Source organism: Dipodomys spectabilis, unplaced genomic scaffold, assembly GCF_019054845.1.
Source record: "Dipodomys spectabilis isolate Male_0828 unplaced genomic scaffold, ASM1905484v1 ptg000436l, whole genome shotgun sequence".
Classification (NCBI taxonomy): domain Eukaryota; kingdom Metazoa; phylum Chordata; class Mammalia; order Rodentia; family Heteromyidae; genus Dipodomys; species Dipodomys spectabilis.
In genome coordinates, this window is record NW_024871113.1 from 1,415,098 (window position 1) to 1,440,676 (window position 25,579).

At 37.3% G+C, this 25,579-nt stretch overlaps 1 protein-coding gene across 1 annotated transcript in view; it reads left to right on the forward strand.

The window, feature by feature from the left end:
• The window catches only part of Cds1 (CDP-diacylglycerol synthase 1), a 66,708-nt gene that overhangs the window by 34,586 nt on the left and 6,543 nt on the right, over window positions 1–25,579 (forward strand). Inside the window, exons 4-11 of the mRNA XM_042668430.1 lie at window positions 1,828–1,925; window positions 4,444–4,583; window positions 14,720–14,778; window positions 16,806–16,888; window positions 18,130–18,217; window positions 20,683–20,751; window positions 23,075–23,227; window positions 25,437–25,556. Of these exons, the coding sequence (XP_042524364.1) occupies window positions 1,828–1,925; window positions 4,444–4,583; window positions 14,720–14,778; window positions 16,806–16,888; window positions 18,130–18,217; window positions 20,683–20,751; window positions 23,075–23,227; window positions 25,437–25,556 (810 nt within the window). The remainder of the gene's footprint in view (window positions 1–1,827; window positions 1,926–4,443; window positions 4,584–14,719; window positions 14,779–16,805; window positions 16,889–18,129; window positions 18,218–20,682; window positions 20,752–23,074; window positions 23,228–25,436; window positions 25,557–25,579) is intronic.

The following is a 25,579-nucleotide window of genomic DNA, read 5'->3' on the forward strand; positions in this document are numbered from 1 at the left end:
AAGGACATAATTCTAATATTTTGAATTTCATACGTTTGGTTTTCTAAACATTTCCATATTATCTTTGCAAGCTATCGTTGATTGTATAAATATACATGTGCTATTAAAAACCTGCTTCCCTCCTCTCAGCAAAATACCATGTATGCTGCTAATGGCTACTCTAAATAAAATGTGTTCATAGAAATTGCATCACTCTATTTGAGAACTTAAAAGCTCTTCGTTTATATAGGTGGAATGACCTTGCCATTTTCTCTTAGCATTGAGCATTCTCCCCATTCCGGGATTATTTTTTTTTTTTTAAAAAAACCCCAGTGTTTAATATTATATGCAAAGGTTATTTGAAGAAGAGCATTTAAATTTGTACTCTTTGTACTTTATATTAACAACACAATGCTAAATGTACTCTTTATTGTACTTTAGTATAATAGTGCTTTATCATGTGGCCAAGAGGCATATCCACTTAAGTATATGATTGAGCATGTCCTAAATGTAATGGGGAAAAATGTAGCCTAAACTCCTGAATTGAAGGCTTGAAATGTTCAGTTGTGACAATCTTAGAAAAATATCCCAGAATATGTTCTCAAATATAAATTTAATAAGCTTTCTCTGTAAAGGGACAGATAGCAATATTTTAGACATGAGAACTTGCAAATAATTCTGTCACATAATCCTTAAAAAGTTAAAAAAATCTATTCTTCCACTCAAAGGCCTGTGTAGAGGGTAGAAATGGAAAGGTTCTGTTGTGATCACAAAGATTCTACCCTTTAATTCATGATAATAAGTATACATGATACTGTTTGCTCCTTGAGCCTTGGATTGACTTAAGCCAAGCTTCAACATCACTCTCACCCAGATTAGAAAATGCAGTAGTTTGAAGGACTACTAAATAGAATGTCAAGCCACTTATTGCACATGAACATAGACACTGTGCAAACAGAACCGTATGAACGTTGTTGGTTGTCTGAGAGTCTGAACATAGAGGAGATTGCTTGTGATTTGTCCTGGTGGCATTGCTTTGATTGTCCAGAATTGTCTAGTTCTGGAGATGGCACAGCAGGGAGAATGAAAGATTAGCCCCAATTCCTGAGTGACTAGTGAGGAGATGTCTTAACTATTTGTTCAACACAATCATTATCTTTTGTAAGTATGCCAAAACACACGGAGAGCTCTCTCTATATATAATATACATATACATACATATATGTATGTATATATGGATATGCTTATGTACATATATTGTACAGGTACATATGTACATATATATGTAAACACACAAACTTTCACGTGTGATCATTTTGGTTACTCAGACAAAAGTGGAAAAATAAGATCTGAATGCAATGGCACCTGCCTGACATCTCAGCACTTTGGAAACAGAGGCATGAGTATCATGAATTTGAGGCCAGCTTGGCCTACATACCTGTCTCAGAAACAAACAATACCAGCAAAGACAAAAACAAAACAGGAAAGAAAATAGAAATTGGACACGAACGAATCTTGAAAGGTACTAATGGAAATGACACTTTGATAATGAAATTAGCCTATCAACTGGGCAACCAGACTTCACCCCTAATTTCTAAATTCTATCACCTCCTTCTTTGTGAAAGATCTGTCAAACCTTTATGAATAAAACATCATTGTCTTTACTTTGTATAGGGTATCATGTAATTTTAGAGATATTGAATATTTTATTTTTGCTACTCCTGTTTAGAAGAATTAAAGATGAGTGGACTAAGATTTTCTAAGCTACATGTGACAAGAAGTTGTTTTTAAATGATTAAGCACAAATGTAAACAATGAGAAACATGTTCATGTCTCTGTTGGTTCCAGGTTCTGGGCATACAAGTGAAATGCTTCCATGAAATTATCACTATAGGCTACAGAGTCTATCATTCTTACGATCTTCCATGGTTTCGAACACTGAGCTGGTGAGTAAACATGCAACTGTTTCAGAGATGCAAATTGATGCATTTCTAATGTTTGTAAAAGAAGCATCCAGGTCAGCCTATACTCACGCAGTTTATGTTACTGGTTTGGTTTGGTTAAAAAAAAAGAATGTGATCTTTACTACTCTCACTCCATCACAACCCTTTCCCTATCTCCTATCTTGGTCCTTCTAGGGATACCTAATGTATGATGAATGTGTGTGTAGACGTAGAAGGGAGATACATATGTATCTCTTTTAAAAGAACAAGAATTCATCAGGCATTTTTTTTTTTTTGGTCATGGGGCTTGAACTCTGGGCCTAGGCACTGGCCCTGAGCTCTTCAGCTCAAGGCTAGCACTCTACCACTTGAGTGATAGCACCACTTACTGTATCAGGCGTTTTTATGGTCTTTTATCACTGTAGTTATAATTTTAATTTCCTATCAATTGATATAAAATATTTTTCTATACAAGTGCACATTAACTTATAAAAATATCACCAAATAATTTTTAATATTTAAAGTTTTATAGTGTGTGCACGTGGGCCAGGGGAAGGGAGCTGCTGCCGAGGCTGGAACTCAGAGCCTGTGCACTGACCCTTAGCTTTCTCACTCCAGGCTGGCACTCTCCCACTGGAACCATAGTTCCACTTCTGGGGATATGAGTTTCATAGAGATCGCTGCCTGGGCTGGTTTTGACCATGATGAACAGATCTCAGACTCCTGAATAATTAGGATTATAGATGTGAGCCTATTCATAGCTATCAAGACATTGACCAGGAAATATAATAATATGGTAGTTCATAGTAACCTAATTTAAGATTTTGTTTTAGCTTATTGTACAATGAGAGTTTCATTGTAACCTTTCATACAAGCATACAAATGTATTGTGATCAAACTCCTTCCATCATTCTCCCTTCTGATGTAATTGTTTTCTTTGTATTAGCCTAGAAACCACCTTTCAGGTTTAGAATAGTCAAAAGAATAATGCCTTGATTTTGATTATACCTGACTTTTTTTTCTCCTAGCAGGCTTCCATGAGTGGCAAATGTCAAGTAGATAAACTAGTTGGAGAAAATTAAGTGGTAAACCATGCAGGATTGATTCTAAGTGTAGAAAAAAGAAAGTCGAAATCAAGACGGGCTCCTCCAAGCCTGGCATCATGATGCACATCCTATATTTCTGCACTGGGGACTCAAAAACAATGTTTGGTAGAAAAGAATGTTCTGGGTTGGAGAAGCAAGACCCACTGTCCCTAGATTTGGGCTAGATAGATAGATGTAGCATATACTGGAAATGATGAGATATTGCTGGTTCTCCTGGGCAGAAAGTGTTTATTGTAGGACGCTAACTGGAAGATGGGTTGCTGGGCTAGACTATACCCTGATTAGCCCTACAAGGTAGTCAAAGTCAGTTTAGGAAAAAATCATAATCCAATTGATAGGTATGAGATCACATGCCCTGGATTTGGGGAATTGGTGGGGTTTAGTTGGTGAGGTTTGGAGCCCAGTCCTCTCTTTCACTGCTTCTAGCCATTGAGGACTCTGCCCTTCCGATGAAGAGGTGCCAAGGAGCTCACAGGCACTTGTTCCCCATCCTTTCTTCTGGCCCTTACAAGCAACTATCAGCATAATCTCATTGGGCTTAACCTGTCTGAGGGAGGTCCCGGGACATATGAGAACTGGGATAGGGAATTTATGGAGGCTTAAAAAGGTTTTTCCTAGAGAGTTTTACCTGCTGCTTGTTCCCATCCCTCACGTGCCCTTTAAAAACCACTATTCAACCAGAGTCCACATGGCCATTGAGAAGACAGAAGAAGAACAGCGACACTGTATACCAGCTAATCTTCTTTAGGCCAGGCGGGGATATGACTTACACATGCTATTATTCAAAAGTGTTACAAATGAGAGAAACCCTGGAGCCTATGTTTCTTTGTGTCTGGCTTACTTTACTTAATAGGATTTTTTCAAGTCTTTCCAATTCCTTATGAATGAGGTGATGTTATTCTTTCTTGTGGAAGCATAGAATTCCATACTTGAGAGCTGATCTTCATTAGGAATTTAAGACCCTGTGTGTGTGTGTGTGTGTGTGTGAGAGAGAGAGAGAGAGAGAGAGAGAGATGCAAACAGAGATGGATAGAGAAAACAGTGTTTTCTACATTGTGATGGAGTATATTTTGAATATTATATATTTAGTTTTCTGAAATTTGTGTTGATCTTTGTGTTATTATCCAAATATGTAGAATAGGGGTTGGGAAGGTGGCTCAGTGGTAGAGGTGCTTGTGTTGCATGCATGAGGCCCTGGGTTTGATTTCTCAGCATCACATAAGCAGAAAAAGCCAGAAGTGGAGCTATGGCTCAGGTGGTAGAGCACTATGAGCTGAAGAGCTGAGGGATAGTGCCCAGGCCCAGAGTTCAGACCCCATGACCAACAAAAAAAAAAGAGAGAGAGAGAGAATAATTGTTGGGTTAGGAAGAAAAAAGCCTTAAATATAAAAGAACTGACTGTTTACTAATTTTAGGTACTTTCTGCTGTGTGTCAACTACTTTTTCTATGGAGAAACCGTAGCTGATTACTTTGCTACATTTGTTCAGAGAGAAGAACAACTTCAGTTCCTCATTCGCTACCATAGGTTTATATCATTTGCACTCTATCTGGCAGGTAAGTGGACAACTTACTCTGTATTGATATGTAGCTTTTTTATGCTTATTTTTTACTTGCAATATTTAAATTTAGAATCTTTCTTGTTATACTTTATTCCTGCCTCTTCAGTTGTTTCTTATGCATAAATGTATTTGTTTATTATTTATTGCTGGTCCTGGGGTTTGAACTCAAGGGCTAGGCACTGTCCTTGAACTTCTTTTGACTCAAGGCTAGCACTCTACCATTGAGCCACAGCATCATTTCTGGCTTTTTCTGAGTAGTTTATTGGAGATAAGATTCTTGCAGACTTTCCTGCCCAAGCTGGCTTCAAACCACAAGCCTCAGATCTCAGCCTCCTGAGTAGCTATGATTATAGGTGTGAGCCACGAGTGCCTGGCTATATTTCTTCCTTAAATAGGCTTCATTCCATTTATTTTAAAAATATAATTTTATTAGGGCTGGGAAAGTGGCTCAGTGGTAGAGTGCTTGCCTTGCATGCATAGGCCCTGGTTTCGATTCCTCAGCACCAGATAAGCAGAAAAAAGCCAGAAGTGGTGCTGTGGCTCAAGTGGTAGGGTGCTAGCCTTGAGTTGAAGAGGCTGAGGGACAGTGCCCAGGCCCAGAGTTCAGACCCCACGAGCAACAACAACAACAAAAAATTAAATAAAAATATAATTTTATTGTTATTAAGATATAAATCAGGTAATGAGTATATTTCTTTTTCAGAAAATGTTACCCCTTCTTTTGCTTTCCCTCAGTTTCCCCTTCTTATCCTTGCCCACAAGTTGCATAGTTCATTTTTTATCTAGAGTTTTAAAAGAAAAGTACTTAAGACTCTATTTCTGAAAAATTCCTTTGATCTTAGAGAAACTTTAAATATATAAAGAATGTACATAGAATGTACAAAGAAACTTTCATATATATTTGTCCATAGTGGGAAGTAAAACTTCCATATATAATTAATCAGCATAGTTTTATTGACATGGTTTGTTACATATACAACTTTGTAGTTTGACATATAACATGTTTTTATTATTTTATATTAAGAATCAGATGTTTAGGGTAAAATTGGAGGTAAGAGACTTCTTTTCTATACTTGAATAAGTTTTAGGTTTGTTGAAAGCCAGAATATTAATTTGAAATCATTTTAGAGAATCGAGGTTTTTTTTTTTCCCCCTAAATGACTTTCCTTCTTTCACCATTTTTGTTCAATCTAATTTTCTGATTCTGTTCCTACATTTTAAAAAGTCATTACTAAGAATTTAAGAATTTAAATTCTTAGAAATGGGTATTAAAATAATTCTGTTCTTTCAAGGGTAAAAATAGGTATTCATTTGGAGATAGTTGTTCGGTTTCTAAATTATGTTCAGTTTGGATGTTCTAAGCATGATGATTTACATTAAAAAGGATAAATTAAAACATTTTTAGAGTGAAATACTGTCTCTTCCTAATTATGGGAGAAAAGAATAGTATTTTCTCAGTTTGTATTTATTGTAGCAATAGTTCTTCTCTGTTATTATTGAGTTTTAATAATATTAGTAAGAAATTATACACAATGGCTTCTGGGTTTTTTGTTTTGTGTGTGTGTGTGTGTGTGTGTGTGTGTGTGTGTTATGAACTCAGGATCACACATGCTAGGCAACGGCTCTCCCATTGAGCTTGTACCCCAGACTGGTTTTCATCTATTTTATTTCATGTGATTACTCCTGTAATTATTTAATAACTATGATTAATTAAAATGTAAATCATTTGTATCATAAATATTAGTGTTTTCCTGTTTTTGTTTTGTTGTTATGCTGGTACTGAGGCTTGAACTCAGGGCCTGGACACTGTCACTTACCTTTATCACTCAAGGCTAATGCTCTACCAGTTGAGCCTCTTGCTCATTAGAGATAAGAGTCTCTTGGATTTGTCTGCCCGGGTTGGCTTTGAATTATGATCTTCAGATCTCAGCCTCCTGAATAGCTAGGATTTACAGGCATGAGCCACTGGTGCCAGGCTCAAAGTATTAGTTTTTAAAGATCAATGCTTCTAAAGAATTTTTTTTTTGTCAGTGGTGGGGTTTGAACTCTGGACCTGGGCGCTGTCCCTCAGCTCTTCAGCTCAAGTCTAGTGCTCTACCATTTGAGCTACAGCACCACTTCCATTTCTAAAGATTTATAATGTGGAACAATCGTTCTCACACTCATTACTTCAGACTCTTCCCGTTTTTAAGGGATATATCTGCTTCTTGATTTACTTAGGCAATACCTGTGAAGTTGTTAAAATCTGTCTCACTTTTCCATACTTAGTATTTTGGTCATTGTTTACATTTTTCAATAGACTTCTGTATATCATTTCTGTAAAGTCAGACACTACTTTCCAATTTCATCCCTTCACAGCTTTTTGTTTCCTGTACTGAGTAACCACCCACCTTCTCTCCTCACATAGGTAAACTCCAACCAAGAAATCCTTGGAGGTTGCTCCAGGGTTCTCATGTCTTTTGGTAGTATCTTTAAATGCTCACTCATACCAGGTAGTCTATCACTGCCTTTTTTCCTGGACACCTCTGTTGCAGAGTCCTGTGTGTCCTGTTTCTCTGTGGATGGCTGCAGAGCCACCTTCACGATTCTGACCCCTACTCTTTCCTGTGTCTTCTGGTGTTTTGGACATCATCCTCACATTGCTGAAGCATAGCCTCCAGATTTTCCTGAAATGTTTCATGCTCATACAATTCTAAAGATAGCTTTAGTCTATCCTCAGAATTTGTTTTGTTGACAAGTGCTTCACACCCATTGTTTCACTTCTACTTAACCAGTTCAGAGTGCCTGCTCACGTTTGCCACCACCAGCCCTTTTCTCTCCCATTTCTCTGGACAACTTTTAGTAACTGCTCAAGGCCAGTGCTCTACCAGTTGAGCCCAGCTTCACTTCTGGCTTTTTGCTCATCCATTAGAAATTATAGTCTCTCAGATTTGTCTGCCTGGGCCAGCTTCAAATCATAACCTCAAATCTTGGCCTCCCTCAGTAGCATTATAGGTATGAGTCACCAGCAGCTGGCATTCACCCATCTTTCCTAGGCAGATGAGAAGCAGACATTATAATTTGTAGGTTACTTGGCATACCTAAGCTTGTCTAATTTTTTCGCACATATACAGGCATATGTACATTGCTGTACATTGTTGTACACTACAGTACCTAGTGGTGGATGTCCTCATATAAAGTGCTACTATGTCCCTGATGGGCTTTGCCTCTGTGGTCCTGTATCTCATCCCTACCTCTCATCCCTCAAGTCTGAGTAACTTCTCTCTTCAGTGGAGACAGATAAGGAAATTTATCTTTTTTGTTTGTTTTTACTGTTTATACAGTGATATTGTACATATCACCACCCAACCAAACTTTTCTAGGAATTGTCTCATATGCTCTACTTTTGGACTTTTATAACACTGCCTGCCTTCCTGCCTGCCTCCCTTCCTCACTCCCTTCCTCCTTCCTTCCTTCCTTCCTTTCCTCCTCCTCCTTTTCCCTTCTCTCTTTCACTCTCTCTCTCTCTCTTGTCTTTCTGTCTTCAATGCACTGTTAATGAGCAAATGCCGTGGACTTAAGACATTTACCGTTTTAGACTCATTGGGTAACAGAAGCTCATGTGAAAGTCACTAAAGTCATTGTTTGAGTCAACATTTGATTGCTTCCTGGTGTTAAGGTCCTGAGTGTGGAGAGGTTGAGATATCAGGGAAAATGTGCCTCCCAGGAGCTGAAGCTGTGAGATTCAAGTTCTATAGTTCATTGCTGAACTATGAACAATGGTCAACTGAAGCATGAAGAGGAAGAGGGCCTTGTTCTGATGAGGGTGCAGAGGGCTTGGAAGGCTTAAGAAGAGAGAGAAGGTATTGCAAAGGTGGAAAAAAGCTGAGTTCTGCTTGGTGGAGAGCAGGAAAGAGCATTCCAGGAGGTGAACCCCGCTAGCTAAGCCAGGAATGGATCCAAAAGAGGACTGCATGGTTGGGGACATTAGGCATCCAAGACTGGAAAGATAGGCAGGAGATGCATTTGAACTGCTTTGTATGTTGTGAGAGGGTTTGGATCTATTTCTGGGAATCTCTGGAGGGGGTATGGTAAGAGATCTCCTAAGATCTGTGGCTGAATGGAAGATGTAAAGGGAGAGAGGCTAGGAACCTTTAATGTGTTTACTTGCTACAAAGGAGACATAAATTGGGAAAATGAAGACACAGCGGGTTGATCTTTAACTAATTGCTGCTTTTGACTATTTTTGAAATTTTTATGTCTTCTTGTTTTATATTTTAAAACATACTTTATTATTGGTGTCATTCTATCTTCACAAAATGTAATATTTACCTTTTATACATTTCCCAGTTTCCAACCATAGTAACATTTGTTCAAAACTCTATCCTACTAGGAAATTGACATTATTACAGTCCTTCAAATGTATTGTTAAAAGTAAGCTAAGTGGTGCTAGCTTACACAATTAAATTTTCTGTACAAAACCAGAATAGAACTCTTCCCCTACTATCATTTTAAGTGTGGCCCCTAGTGGGCTCTAAGGGCTAACTTGTATCCCTCTTGTTTGGTTCATTTCCAGGGTTCAGAGCTGGGCCTTGGCATTTAGTTTCCCAGTAATATTGAATTAAAAGGCTGAGAACATCCACACAAGTTTCTTGCTGACATTATTGTTTTTGTGGCTGTTTTGAAGGGACTCTTAAAGTGGTTAGTGACATTATGAGCTCTATTAACCAAGAGTTAGACTTAAAAATAATGAATAAAATAGAGTGCTGTATTCAGATATCTTCGTATACTGTGGAAGTCTTTGTTAAGTAATGTTCCAGTGGCTCCATCAAAGTGTTAGTTTTACTGCAGTGATCAAATGAGTTTGGAAGTTTAAGTTTCTTTAAATGTTCAAAGAAGAGACAGACAGGCAGGGCTATTTCATTGACATTTTTCCTGGCGCTATTCTAGGACTTGAATTAAGGACCTGGGCACTGTCCCTAAGCTTTTTTGTTTAAGCCTAGTGTTCTACCACTTAAGCCACAGCTTTTGTTAATTGGAGATAAGAGTCACAGACCTTCCTGCTCAGGCTAGCTTTGAACTGCAGTCCTCAGATATCAGCCTCCTAAGTTAGGACTATAGTAGTGATCCACAGCGGCCAATTGACATTAATCTGATTGAAATAAAATGTAGATATCTTTATGTCCGAACCATTCACTGAGGACCATGAAATGAAATGACTTGTTTCCTGTCATGCAAGATGACCTACTAGGACCTAGAATTCGTGCTGACACTTAGAAAATTTGTCATAAAGTGAATTTGACTGAGAGCAAAGAAAGAAAAAACGGTGAGATTGAAATTCATGAAAATGACTTTTCTGGAAACTAGATACATATATAGAAAGGAACTTTTTACCAGTTCAGTGGTTTGGATTTGGGGCTCTTTTGAAGTCAGAGTAGCCATGTTGGTAGATGTTCTTCATTAATGCATAAATGAGCTTACAGTGTCTGACTCTACATATCATATTTTAACCAACTACATTGGTTATGTTCAATAAATATATTTTCTTATACTTAGGCATGGCTATTTTGATTTCTTTAAAATCCATACGGAGGTGGTATAAGTTGAATATAATGCTTTAAATTCAAGAAAATCAATGGAAATATATGTTTAAAATAAATATATGTTTAAAATAAATGCAATTAAAATATTTTCCAAAAAATTTTCCAAATCTCTTTCATATCAGAGGATGTTTTGATGAAATCTTTAGAAAGAGTCATAGAAAACTCCAGAAAGGACTATATCTTCAAAACTCCTTCTAAGCTTTTTTTTTTTTTTTTTTTTGGTCGGTCATGGGGCTTGAAATCTGGGCCTGGGCGCTGTCCCTCAGCTCTTCAGCTCAAGGCTAGCGCTCTACCATTTGAGCCACAGAACCACTTCCAGTTTTCTGAGTGGTTTATTGGAGTTAAGAGTCTCACAGACTTTCCTGCCCAGGCTGGCTTTGAATAGAGATACTCAGATATCAGCCTCCTGAGTAGCTAGGATTACAGGTGTGAGCCAGGAGTGCCTGACTTCCTTATAAGCTTTTAATTCAAGACCCCTATATACATGATAGTATTAAACCCATCAAGTGGGTTTTTGGTTTTTTTGTTTGTTTGTTTTTGGGCCTGAGACTTAAAGTCTAGGCCTGGGTGCCGTCCCTGAGCCCTTCAGCTCAAGTTAAACACCCTACCACTCGAGCCACAGTGCCACTTTTGGCTTTCTGGTTGTTAACTGGAGATAAGAGTCTCACAGGGAATTTCCTGTCTGGGCTGGCTTTGAACCGCAATCCTCATATCTCAGCCTCCTGTGTAGCTAGGATTACAGGTGTGAGCCACCAGTGCCTGGCAACCCATCTGTTACTAGAAAACTGTTTCTGGGTGTTCAGGTGTGGTTTATTGAAAGATCGCTTGCTTAGCATGCACATGGCCCAGGAACCACTATTCTTTTTAATCTTAGCTAATATGACCGGTTTGTATGATAATTTTTACAAAGCATGTACCCCTAAGCCTTTTTTGTAAATAATTCATATCTGAATAAAGACCTACATAGTTTAGTATTCTTCTGAGTTTATTTGGGATGATGCTAGCAGTTTTTGAAGTTTCGATAGTTTATGTGAGAACAATGAAAAGTCTAACCAAGTTAGAAGATGAAGGATGAATCAGTAGGCTCTACTATGCAGACTTGGATCCCTGCAGGATGTAGAGTATCACTAATGTGGTTAACTACCAATGGTAAAGTTTAAAAACAGCCTTATTTTTTCTTTATGCTGTCACTTTAACTAGACTACCAGCTCTTAAATGCTAGCACCTGACTTATTCATCTTATTTGTACCTGTGCCTGAAGCATCACAGAGGCTCAAAAATTTCTTTTGTTTGGGCGTTTTTTGTGAAATATCCTGTATTTCATCTTTTTGGGGTCTTCAGAGTGTCTCTTTCCCCTGTGTTTTTCTTGACTTAGTAACTATCTCATTCCCTAGCCTTCTTTCTTGACTGTATTTCTCTGTAGTCTGTTGGATAATGGCTTTTCCTCACCCCTTGGGAATTCCTGGGCCGACACAATGTATACATCTTTCTGTAAGCACCAGTACATTTTCAAAACAACAGTTATTCAGTGCAGGTGAATGTAATTATAAATAAATGCTGTATATTAGGCAGCCTTTTTTCAGGAATACTTTAAAGCTTATACTGTGATATAACCTATGATTTTAATTGGACACACAGCCATGCATAAATTCTTTACTAGTTACAGTAAAAAGTAAAACTGTGAAGCCAAATTATGATTTATCCTTTCCATAGGTTTATTAAAATATATACACACTTTTACATATTTATACTAAGTCATATGGTACATGATTCATATGCTTCTCTTTCAGAGTGTTTTTCATTAGTGCTAATATTTAATGTTAGATATGCTAGGGAAACCCTTTATGCCTCCTCCCCTGAAGTCAGAGAAGTGTATTATCTTAATGTATTTAGGAAGCAGATAATTGTACACTTCAGGTGAAATTAGATCAAGTGAAAGTGAGTTGCTAAGACTGTCCTGGAAAAGTGTCCATTAGGAAATGTTGAGTAATTCTGATGGTAATTTTGTTTGAAGAAATGTTTTAGGATGAGAGGTATTATGTAATTTAAGGGAAAAGGAAACCATACGTTTTGGAGCAGTGTTGTGAGGAGATATTTCAGAGGTAATGACACTGAGATGTTCCATGGTTGTGTTTGGGACAATGAGTCTGCTACACAGAAAAGGAGGTCCCAGCAGCATCTGCCTTGTGTCTCTGCTTTGCCCTTTTCCCATTAGCCTCTGAACCGGTGTGACATTCAGTCTTAACTGCAGACTAATGGCATAAACCAACCTAGAAATCCCTATTATTTGAACTACCAGATGTCTACCTTCTATAGAAAGAAATCTTAAAAGTAACTGATAAAAGGAGACTTTGATGCATTTGGCAATTGTAATACCATGAGCTGTGTTCCCTGTGCCCGGTGTCCCTTCCCTCACTTACATTCCGCTCAGAAAATGTTTTCATGTTGCTATTGGGTGGGATCCAGTTAGTCACTCTACCAGCATGCCTTCTCTTCTTTAGTCATTCTCCACCACACTTGGACATGTAAAATCAGTCGCCAGAGAACAGATCAGAGCTGCCACGTTTGGTTCTTTGCTGTGGTGAAAACTTCCCCTAGTATGTGGGATTGTTGTGGTCTGTAGAGGACAGATAAGCAATTCGTACAGAATCAACTGGCTGACATATATTCAGTTTCTGTCTCAGAAAACTCATTCCCCAGTTTTAAAGTACATGGCTGTTTATCTGAATGAGACTTGGTGTTTGTGTATTTTTAGAGTCCTCTCTTGTCAAGCAAATAAATTTAGAAGTTTATCAGTGTATTGGACAAGAAATGCTTCATATTGCCTGACATTAGTATGTGATTATTAGATTTCACAATTAAGTCAGAAATAATTATCCAATATTTTTTTCACTAATGAGATACAGACATAAAGTTGTTGCTAAATCTTGAAATGATTAAACATATTAGGCTTTACTAAACTTTTAGCATTGTTCTGAGAAATTGCAAGTTAAGTCTTCACCTGAGACTTATGGTTAGAGCGTTAGCTAGAGTCACCAACCTTTGAGGGTCAATAGGATCTACATTATTTTTTTGCTTTGTGACCTTTAGTACATTACCAAACCTTTCTATGCATTTTTCTGTAAAATAGAGATGATATAGGTACCTGTATCACAGGGATATTGAAAGGATCTGGAAGTTAATATATAGAAAAAGTTTGAACCTTAAGCCCATGTGTTCAATGTATGTTAGCTGACATAATGATTGTGGTTAATTTTCACATTGTGTAGTGATGGAATACATTCTGTATGTACTCTTATGAATTGACTATGTGTGTCTTTCTTTTTATATATATTTTTTATTGTAAAGATACTGTACAGAGAGGATACAGTTACTTGAGTAAGGTAATGAGTACATTTCCTATTGAGCATTGTTACCCCCTCCTTTGTTTGTCCCCTACCATCCCTTCCTTCCCCACCCCGCCAAGTTGTAAAGTTCATTTTCAATATAGTGTCTTGTACATCTCATTCTTACAATGAATTAACCTGTATCCTTGATTCAGCATTTTGTTATTTCCTTTCCCCTCCTCAAATTAGAAAAAAATATATATACAAGATTTAAGGCACAGGAATCAAATACAGTGATAACAGGGGTTATACTATGGGGGAAGAACATACAAAAGAAATAAAAAAATCACATAGTACATTAAAAGCAATAGTGACAAAGATAAAACCTCTGTGTCCCTATCTTGGGGTTCATTTTGCTTAGCATCTATGTACATAGCTTTCGACCGTTTCTGCTTCTTATCTGGTAAGATTATCCTAGACATATACTAGTTATTGCAAATAAGGGAAACCATGGGACCTATGTTTCTTTGGACCTGGTTTATTTCACTTAATATAATTTTTTCCAAGTCTTTCCATTTCCTAACAAATGGGGTGGTGTCCTTCTTTCTGATTGATCCATTCATGTACTGAGAAGCATCTGGATTGGTTCTATATCTTAGCTATGATAAATAATGCTGCAATAAACATAGTTGTGCTGATGGCTTTAGTACGGCCTTGTTTGTGATTGTTTGGGCAAATGTCCAAAAATGGGATTGCTGGGTCATAGGGGAGCTCTGTGTTTAGTCTTTTGAGGAACCTCCATACTACTTTACAAAGTGGTTGAACAAGTTTAGTGTGTGTGTCTTTCTTTTGTGCTGTACTAGGAAACCAAACCCAGGGCCTTGCATATACTGGAAAAGTACTCTACTCGTTTTATACCACTAGCCCATTCTTGAAAAGACATAACAAATACATTTTATTCAACTGAAATTGAATATCTGTTTTCCATGCTCACATGACTTGTTTAATTTATGTAAAAGACATGTTGAAATTGTGCCATGGCACTTTGAAATTGTTTCCCTTAAGAAACATTAAAATGTTTAATATAGTAAGAGAAATGGCATATGAATAAACGAATAAATGAAGTATACCTACACATGATGAAGGGCGTTGCTTTATTTGATTCAGGAGTTCATGCTTCATGCAGAATTGCACAACAAGCACATGTTTTTGTTCTTGAACAGGTTTCTGCATGTTTGTGCTGAGCTTGGTGAAGAAACACTATCGGCTGCAGTTTTATATGGTGTGTATTAACCTTTATTTTGTAGTTACAAAACCCTACTTCTTTTTTTTTTTGTATAGTGAAGAGATATAATCTAATCCACTACTTGATATCTTCTATATCTCAGTGTTGGAAGACCAATAAACGTAGTGTTGGAAGTTGAAAGATTTTGTAGTCTGGTACAAGGGACTCAAGCCTGTGAGCCTAGTTACGCAGAAGGCTGAGGATTATGGTTCAAAGACAGTCAGAGCAGGGAATTCTGTGAGACTCTTATCTCCAGTGATTCTCTAAAAAGCTGGAAATGAATCTGTGGATCAAGTTGTAGAGTGCTAGCCTTGAGCAAAAGCACTCAAGCACAGCATCCAGGCCCTGAGTTCAAGCCCTAAGTCCTGCACAAAAACAAAAAATGTGTTGTCTTCTCAAAATTTTTGTTAAAAAATTGCAAAGATGAAGAATTTTAAATTATTTAAATTCCCTGATTATGTAGAAATTTGAAACATTTTCAGTCTCCTGGATAGTTAAGTGAGGGAAACATCTATTCCATTGGTTGCTGGAAGTCAATTATGTTCCCAGGTGGGTAGCATGAGTGTAAAGCAAGCAGGCTGAGGATATTTTCTTGCTAATTTTGGTTAGACATAGAAATTCCTTTTCGCACAGAGAATTTTGCTAAGAAAATCAAAGTTTATGTTTTATGAAATGTATACTTTGTAAGTTGAAGTTTTCTGAATGTACAGCTAATAATCAGACTAAAATAAAATTTAGTATATAGATTTGTGAATTTATGTGTTAATAAGACTTACATTAGACTTGGACTATATCTCCTATTGGTGCTTTGCTTTTTTCTCTTAAGACAGTCTGTTGGGCTGGGAATGTGGTTTAGTGGTAGAGTGCTGGACTAGCATGCATAAAACCTGGGTTCGATTCCTCAGTACCACATAAACAGAAAAAGCCAAAAGTGGTACTGTGGCTCAAGTGGTAGAGTGCTAGCCTTGAGCACAGAGAGGCTTAGCAACAGAACCCAAGCCCTGAGACTGGCAAAAAAAAAAAAAAAAAGACAGTCTGTTAATTATCGTTGGTGGGAAACTGTTCCTTACATTCTTAGTTTCAGGGAATCTGAAAGTAAAATTATTAGAAAAATATTTTTGGATAATCAAATTAGAAAATAAAAGAACTTCTGTGAAAATAAAATCCTCTCGGTGTTTTCACCAAGTCTCTTGGTTCTGTGACTACCAAAATCCCTTTGAGTAAGGCCTTCACGTAAAATGCCATAGCATTTTCATAGAACGTACTTACATCCTCCCATGTACTCCACCAGCTCTTGGTTGCTAATCCCCAGCACAGGGAAAGCACTGTGGAAGTAGTTGTATTATATTATCTAGGGAATTTGAAAGGTCATCTTTTAAATCTCAATTAAAATAATGACTAATGCATTGGAGCAGTAGCTTCTTTTGGTTTTCCTTCTACCCACAGTGATTGTGCTACATAGATGAAATAGCAATGTTTGAAAAATTAACACTAAATTCTGTCATTGAAGACCTATGAAGGTCAACTTCAAATATGAAAAAAATATAATCTAAGGACAATTGAATCCTGCTGTTTTGGATCATTTGAAATTAGAAATAACTCTTTATGAGGAAAAGTTACCATAATAAACTTCTAAAGAAAATGTACTTTTAAACATTTTTTATAACTGCAGAATGCACCCAGAGGGTATAATATTTCTTTCTAAATGCCACAGTAGCATCATAAGTTTTTCATTATTTAAATCAAGTATATGTGTTTTTTTAACTTAGTAGAATATCTCACAGCTATTACCATTCCCTTTTGTATAAATTAAGATTACTTTGTTAAATGTTTTCATTATTCCAACATTCTAATAGGCAATATAATGAATATAATTTACTAACTGCACTTATTTTGTATGACCTTTTCTTCACCTTATTTTGACTCAAAGTCATGGCATAAGTTTGTGCCTTAATTGCTCTTGCTTCCTTGGCTGCAATGATCAGTTGTGTTTGCTAATTTTTGTATTGTTGGGCTATTAACAGTTCGCATGGACTCATGTCACTTTACTGATAATCGTTACTCAGTCACATCTTGTCATCCAAAATCTGTTTGAAGGCATGATATGGTAAGGGAACAGTATTATGCTGCATTGTATTTTATGTCTAGTTTTATAAAAACTTTTTAACATGGGCCAGTGTCTTACAGATTTCTGCCAAAACCTATTAGTTATGTTTTGTTCCCCTATTGCATTTCAACAACTTGAGTTTTGCTTATTGTTTGGCAACTGAAGACAAAATGCTTCATTAACCCTTAGAAACCTTACTTAAAGTTCCAAGTAAAATGCAGAAAGTTCTCATGAAGAACCTAAACAATTGCCTTGTAGATGATAGTATAGTGACTTTTTACTTTTTACAAAGGCTAGACTTCAAAGATTTTTTTGTTTATATGGAATACAGAAGAATATGAGACTGTGCTTGCCAGCCCTGTCAGAAATGCCTTCTCTCTAGTTGTCTGCTTCCGTGGGAGTAGCTTCCAGACTCCCTGTGCTGACCTACCAGCTCTGTGGTAGGAGCCCGTAGCTACAGCAAGCATTTTTATTAGTCAAAACTTCTAGAATTTATTATTTAACTAGTTGGACTGAAGAAAAATGGAAAGTTATATATAATGGAAAGTTATATATAAAGACTGGCCATAATCCTTTTTAACTTAGTAGCTAATATTTTTTAGAGTTGTTGAGTTTTGTCAAGATAAGTTTTATTACTTCAACAGCTTATGATTTTTGCTAAAACTTATATGTGTGCATGTGTCTGTATTAAAACTAGGAATTACTTATTTTAAGCTTGTCTGCCATATAAAATACTTTAATCAATGGAAGACAGTTACTGAAGTAAGTAGGTTATATACAAGTCAAAGAGTTTAATGCAATCATAGACTTACAAAAAAAGAATTAAAATTAATATTTTATAAAATAGAATTTTCATTAAGAACTTGATACCATTTTATCAGACTATAATCTGTCTACATCAATGATTCATTTTTATTTAAAAGGCTGCTTTTCTTAAAAGAAATCTCATACTTTATAACTTGTTCCTCATAAAACTCAAATGTAAATATTCATGACTAGAAATCGTTATTTTTCAGCAATGCTCTAGTACTATGTTACTTATAGATTTCACTGTGCTTAATGGCTAAATGAGCAAATATGGTTATTTATTGCTTCTGCTAATGTTTTGTCATGTATCATGTTCTGAACTAGGCCAGAGTGTAATCTTAATGATTATTATCTTGGTTCATAATGACTCATAACATATAAAAATATTTGCTACTTAATCATTCAGGCTGTTTCTGCTGACTTTTTTTTTTAAGGTTCCTTGTTCCAATATCAAGTGTTATCTGCAATGACATCACTGCTTACCTTTTTGGATTTTTTTTTGGAAGAACTCCATTAATTAAGGTAATGGAAAAAGCAAGCTCCTCTCATAGCCTTAAAGATTAGACTCTGGAAAACATTTCCTACAACTTTTTGGCTGTTCCACATTTTTTTTTTTTTGTTTATTCTCAGGTGCTTGGGATTTTCCGTACCTGTATTTAGTAACTATAGTGTAGGGGCCATTAATTCTTTCTGGGTTCTTCATCAGTGTTTACTGGCTCTGGTACAGGCTGGACCCCATGACTGACCCTGCTTCTTGAAGGTTCATTTGCTTTCCTCTCAACTTGTCTCCTCAACTATCCCTTTCTTTTCCAATTTTTTTCAAAGAGCAAATTATACCATTTTCATATACCCTTTTCTAATTTCTTCAGATTTTATACACAAATTCATATTTAGAAAAGATTTGAGAGACTTAGGGTAAAATACTGAGGGAGTGGAAAAATAATGACAAAAAGCAGAAGGAGTGTGTTCCTGGACAGACCATTTTGTTTTACCTTAGATTTGATTCTCCCCATGGGTAGTGGAGATGAAGAGATAAGCAAGGTGATTTTACCAGAACAGATGGAATCCAGTTACACAGTTCTTATTTGGGGGAAGAAACAAATGGAAATCAAACCTTTTGCTAGAACTAATTTCTTTAAAGAAAGCTTGCTTTCACATTGGGACTTCAGACAAGAGTCACTAACTTCACAGAGTGAAAAATTCTTCAATAGTGTTCTCATCATATATTGTTTGACATTTTTTTACACTAGTGGGTTTTGAACTCAGGGCCTCAAACTTACTAGGCGGGTCCTTGGCAACTGAAACAAAGTTCCCAGCCCAGTTACTTAATTACTTTGATGCTCTCATTCAGAGACTGCTTTGGAGGGATTTAAGGCCATTGTTTAGAATTATCATGCCGTTTGTTCAGAGTGAGTGAAGGTTCCTGGAGAAATATTCCTGGAGTGAGGAATGCAGGGACTTCCTATCCTTCAGAAAACCTTGGTCAACCCTTTTCCCTGTGAGAATCCAAACTCAGCATCAGGCTGAGCTGCATGGATACTGCAGGCTGGTATGTATCTTTGAAATATGTCTAAAGCTGCTGTATCAAATATTCCAAGAGTCTGTGCAGGCCAAGCTTTTGGCTTAAGAATTACTTCAGAAAGACTGCTAGAGACGGAGAAGAATCTGATTTTGAACTTTGCCTTCTAGTTATTTTTGCCAGTCTGGATTAGTTGTACAATAAACCTAGATGATTGAGTAATTAACTCATAATATGAGGTGAGTCACCTTGATTTGATAAAGCCAGTTTTAATCTTGAATTTGAGTCCTTTCATAGCTCATGATATTATGTTCCTTTCCTAAGACAGGACTCTTAGAGACCTTGAAAAGATACCATGGCTGCCAACTGTGTTGGTTTGAGGAGTTATGAACATCAGGACAATAGGCATACAGAGAGCTTAGGTATCTTGGCTTATACCCACTTCTCATGTACTTCTCTCCAATGTTCAGCTTCTGTCGCTGCTATTCCAAAGATCATCTGTGATCTCCAGATGACTAAATCATCGCACACATCTCAGTCCTTATCTAATATGGTTGTTTGGGGCAATGAGAACAGTCCATTCCTACCTCCTCTTGTCCCTGCATCACCAGGTTCCAGATTTCTCCACCCTTCTCTCCCTGAATGCCCCATTGACCTGGAAACAATAGCCCAGTGGTGAAGCAAACACTATCCATTATTATAAGCACAACAAGTTCTTTTCTTTTTGTAGACAGACATAGATTGTTAAAAAACAAAAAGTGGGAGGAAGAGGCTAGGGAGAGGAGAGGAAGGGCAAGGAGAATTTGTAAATACTTGAATTTCAGGCTGTGGAGTATTTCATTGAGAAAAAAGATTTCTTGTATACATAGTGCAGTAGAAATGTATGAAAAGCTGAGCTAGGCATGGTGGCAACTTGCTGAGGCAGATCACAGTTCTAGGCCAGCCTGAGCTTCATACATACTGAGATCCTGTGTTCCCTTTCCCCCACACAACTAGCCACATTCCCACTAAGAAAAAGAAGGGAGAAAGGGATGGAAGAGAAGGAAGCAAGGGAGGAGAAAACATAAAGGTAGATGGTATTCTATGATGTCTGTGTTTTATTGTATTCAAATTTTGGTTAGTAGGTTAACACTAGTCTCACACCCTTGGAATTGTACTTTTCCCAGAGAACCATAAAAATTATGGGATGATTTTCTCAACATAGAGTTGATGGCTCTTTGATAGGAAAAAAGCAAATTACTTCACAGAAACAAATATTCATAGCAGATTCCACATGTTAGAAATTCTAGATGCTAGTTAAGATAGATAAGGATCATGGGATGAAGGGAAAATAATTCAGACAGTTATAAGAAAAACAAGGAGAGCTATAGAAGGTATTGAGCGGACACCTTGAGCAGTGTTTGCATATGGAATATGTGTTTTTTTTTTTAAAGTGAATAACTCTTCTTTATTTATTTGATCTTTCTAGTTGTCTCCTAAAAAAACGTGGGAAGGATTCATTGGTGGTTTCTTTTCTACTGTCGTGTTTGGATTCATTGTGAGTTTTACTATGAACTCTATATTTTGAAAAATTGTACTGAGTCGACTTTGAATCTTTTTTTTTTTTTTTTTTTGGTCGGCCGTGGGGCTTGAACTCTGGGCTTGGGCACTGTGCCTTAGCTCTGCAGCTCAAGGTGAGTGCTCTACTACTTGAGCTACAGCGCCACTTCCGGTTTTCTGGTGGTTTATTGGAGATAGGAGTCTCACGGTCTCCCTCCTGCCCGGGCTGGCTTTGAACGGCGGCGATCCTCAGATCTCAGCCTCCTGAGTAGCTAGGATTAGAGGCGTGAGCCACCAGCGCCCAGCCTTGACTTTGAATCTTGATAGAAGTCAAACCTTAAAATTCTACGGTTCTTATTTAAACCTAAACAGAGCACATTTTGTACCCCAATAGTTTTCATCCTGGCTACATATTAGAACAAATTGGGAACTTAACAAAATTTATGTCTTCGCCTTACCCCAGGGTGATGAGATTCACCATTGTGCTGCTGAGTTTTGGTAGTTTTCAAAAGCTGCTTAGCCCTGTGGGGTTCATACTGCTCCAGGAAGGAGTGTCTCAGTCCTAGCAGATATGCAGATGATGTTGAAGAGCTCTGATTTCTTAACACTGTGGTTACTTGGCTCACTTGGTAGTTCCTGCTTGTGAGACCAACTTGAGGGACAAGTTAATTCTAAGTAGATATTAATGTTACCTTTTTTGTGTATGTGTGCTGGTCGTGGGCCCTGAACTCTAGGCTTGGGTGCTGTCCCTGCTAGCAATCTACCACTCGAGCCACAGTTCCATTTCTAGCTTCTTTGGTAGTTTAGAGAAGATAAGGGTCTCACAGACATTCTTGCCCAGGCTGGCTTCTAACTGGGATCCTCAGATCTCAGTCTCCTGAGTAGCTAGGATTACAGGCATGAGCCACCAGTGGCCCACCTAAGGTTAACTTTTAACACTTAGATAATGGGTATTCTTTTTGTTTAAAACTTAGTTTAAGATTGTAGAATTTGGGGCTGGGAAGGTGGCTCAGTGGTAGAGCGCTTGCCTTGAATGTATGAGGCCTTGGGTTCGATTCCTCAGCACCACATAAGCAAAAAGAAAAAAGCTGGAAGTGGCGCTGTGGCTCAAGTAGTAGAGCGCTAGCTTTGAGCTGAAGAGCTGAGGGACAGCGCCCAGGCCCAGAGTTCAGGCCCCACGACAGGACCCAAAAAATAAAAAATTAAAAAAAAAAGATTGTAGAATTTAGGTTTTTATTAAAAGATGTCTGGTGATGTTTATGTACAATATTATATCAAAACATTACAGTAACTATAACAACATGAAGCTTTGAGAGAAGTTAAATATACAAATACATGGTAATGTGCCGTTGTTCTAGATGGGGAACACCATAACCACCAATAATTTATTTATTTTTGGGGGGGGGTCCAGTTATGGACTTGAGCCACAGCGCCACTTCCAGCTTTTTTTTTTTTTTTTGCTTATGTGGTGCTGAGGAATCGAACCCAGGGCCTCATCCATGCAAGGCAAGCGTTCTACCACTGAGCCACCTTCCCAGCCCAACCACCAATAATTTACAAACTTAATTTATTCTGATTGAAAGTGCCAAATGAAATTTGATTAAAAAATAAAGTTCTGAAATACAATATTGATTAGATGATAATTGGTAAATGGAATAGTGAGCAAGGATCCAATCTTAGGCCAATATTTAAACATTAAAAAGTAAAAATAAAACATTAAGTACTTTCACAATTCAGTCCTTGACTCTTCATAGCTTCTTAACTTGTTAAGATTTAGTTATATGTACTTTAAGATCTTGGCTGGGTATGGATAGTTCATGTCTGTAATGCTAACTACACAGGAGACTGAGATCTGAGGATCATACTTTGAAGCAAGCTTGGGCAGGAAAGTAATGACACCCTTATCTCCAACTAACCACTAGAAAACCAAAAGTGGCACTGTGGCTCAAAGTGGTAGAGTGAGCACTAGCCTTGAGTGAAAAAGCTCAGGGACAGTTCTCAGGTTCTGAGTTGAAGCCCCATGAAAACAACAACAGGGGTGGGGGTGGGAAATAAGATCTTGCCATAATGCTTTTCCTAAATGGTTAAATCAGCCTTTTCCTCCTCCCACTTTGTGGTCCCATGGAGTTCTCATTGCTTTCAAAAACTCTTTTGCTTTCTAAAGGTTTTTCAAGTTGTTCAGTGGACAACTGTTACCCTTCTAATTTTACAAATGTATAGTGGACTGTTTATAGAAATTTTAGTGTTGCATGTCTGGGCTTTCTCACACACACTCATTTGTGTTTGGGTAATGTTTCACAAACACCTGCTTTGTTCTTCAGGCTGCCTATATGTTATCCAAATACCAGTACTTTGTCTGCCCAGTGGAATACAGAAGCGATGTCAACTCTTTTGTTACAGAATGTGAGCCCTCCGAACTTTTCCAGCTTCAGAGTTACTCTCTTCCTCCCTTCCTAAAGGCAGTGTTGAGAAGGGTAAGAGTGAACACACAGCTGGGGATGCTTCATCCAAACACTAAGCTTCCTCCAAAAGTCAGATTTGTTTTTACAGAGGAAACAATTTCTGCAGCACTTTTAACTTCATAGTGTAAAAGTGGCTTTCCTGTTTGATTATCAGGGATAATATACCCTATCCCTTGTGATTTCTTTCTGCAGCATAAAATGTGTATTACACATCATCTATGTACAAGGTGTATGTTTACTTAATAATTTAAATGTTGGTGGTAATTTTATTTTATATTTATTTTTAAAGTATTTTTAAAAATCCCAGTAGGTTTTTTTTACAAACCAAATGGTTAGAATGAGTTTTACATGTTACTAGTATAAATTTGACTCAACTTACAAGCTGGAAATTGTGTGTATGCGTGTGTGTGTGTGTGTGTGTGTGCGCGCGCATGCACATGCACTGGTTCTGGAGCTTGAAATCAGCTCCTGGGCACTGTCCCTGAGCTCTTTTGCTCTTCCATTTACTTGAGCCACAGATCCGCTTCTAGCTTTCTGGGGGTTACTTGTAGGTAGATTTTCCTGCATTGGCTGACTTTAAACCCACAATCCTCAGATCTCAGTCTCCCCAGTAGCAAGGGTTACAGGTGTAAGTCACTGTTGCCTACATGTTTTTTAATTAAAAAAAAAATCTCTCAAGTAGTTGTACAAAAGTGTTTTAATTCAACATATAAATTTGTAAGTACCATGCAAAAGTTTGGAATTGACTCCGTTTAACAATTAAGATTCATCAATTGAAAAAGCCCTCTTTTCTATTAGTACAGAAGCTTCTAAAAATGAATTTTTCTTCCAAAAGCACATTGCTGCCATTTCAACCATCTTTGAGGTCAGGTCTCACACCTAAGGATATTCACATGCCACTGGTAGAACTCTGCTGACCTGCATTACATCATCAGGACTGTGGTGTCATTAGCAGGAGTCAAATGACTGATCGTGTTTGTGTCTTCATGCAGACACATGTGTATCTCAAACTTTTTATTAAACTGTGATGGTTAACCTTTTTATAGAAGCAGGTTAACCGATAGAGTATTTTCTTGAGTTCTCAGTAGTAACACAAGGATTTCAAGAAGCTTTTCAATACCCCTGCCCTGTTACCTGCTATAATATTTCCATGGTTCCAATCTAGGATTCAGGGAAAGACTGTTGTTTGAGAGCAGATCCAAAACTTGGTAAACCAAACATTTTTATTGGACCACACATTTGTTATATCTATAACTTGTTGTTATTTAAAGGAGAGCAAGAGCTATCAATTTGCAAAATAATTTGACTATAGTTATTTGTAATTGTCTCACTAATGCTCATTTTAGTAGTATTTTTATTGTTGCTGTTTTCTTTGTTGTTTTTTGTTTTTTGAGACATGGTTTTGCTAAGTGCCCAACAAGCTCTCAAGAGTTGAGATTACAGGCTCTTGACAGATTTTTTAAAAACTTATTTTTGTTGTGTTTCTACAGCATTTAAACTTAGTTTTAGGATGAAAAGCCAACTTTCCTGTATTTCCTTATATTCAATTAAATAAAATTATATACACATACCAGGCACTGGTGACTCATGCCTAAATCCAGCTTACTCAGGAGGCTGAGATCTCACAATTGTGGTTCAAAGCCAACCTAGGCAAGAAAGTCTGTGTGATTCTTATCTCCATGTAAGCACCACAAAAGCTGGAAGTGGAATTGAAGCTCAAATGGTAGAACATTAGCCTTGAGCAAAGAAACTCAAGGATATAGCACCCAGGCCCTGAATTGAAGCCTCAGGCACACATACACATAAAAAAATTATATGTATGTGTGTGTGTGTGTGTGTGTGTGTAGTACAAAGTTTAAGTTATATAATTATAAAAGCAAAGTGCTACTAGTAAAAATAAAGCATTTGTAGGAACTAACTCAGTCACATACTGTTGCAGAAATCTTAGATGAACCAGAAAACATTTACCGCTTTGAGAATAACTGCGCAACTGGCCCATGTTTTGTTTGCATGGGGTTGGAGAGTGCTGGCTAAGTAGAAGACAGGACAGAGTGCCGACAAGTGTAATATTCTCCCATTATTGTGAAATTAGCAAAAAAAAATTGTGGGTCATTTCTGACTTACTGTTTATATTATGGTTCCTAGATGAGGCACATGTTCAGATATAACTTTAATACAGTTGTTCCATTATCTGTCTTGTTTTTCTTCTTTTCATCTTTAGGAGACAGTGAGCTTGTATCCCTTCCAGATACACAGTGTTGCTCTTTCAACATTCGCATCTTTAATTGGCCCCTTTGGAGGCTTCTTTGCCAGTGGATTCAAAAGAGCTTTCAAAATCAAGGTGTGTATTTAGATTGTGTTGCA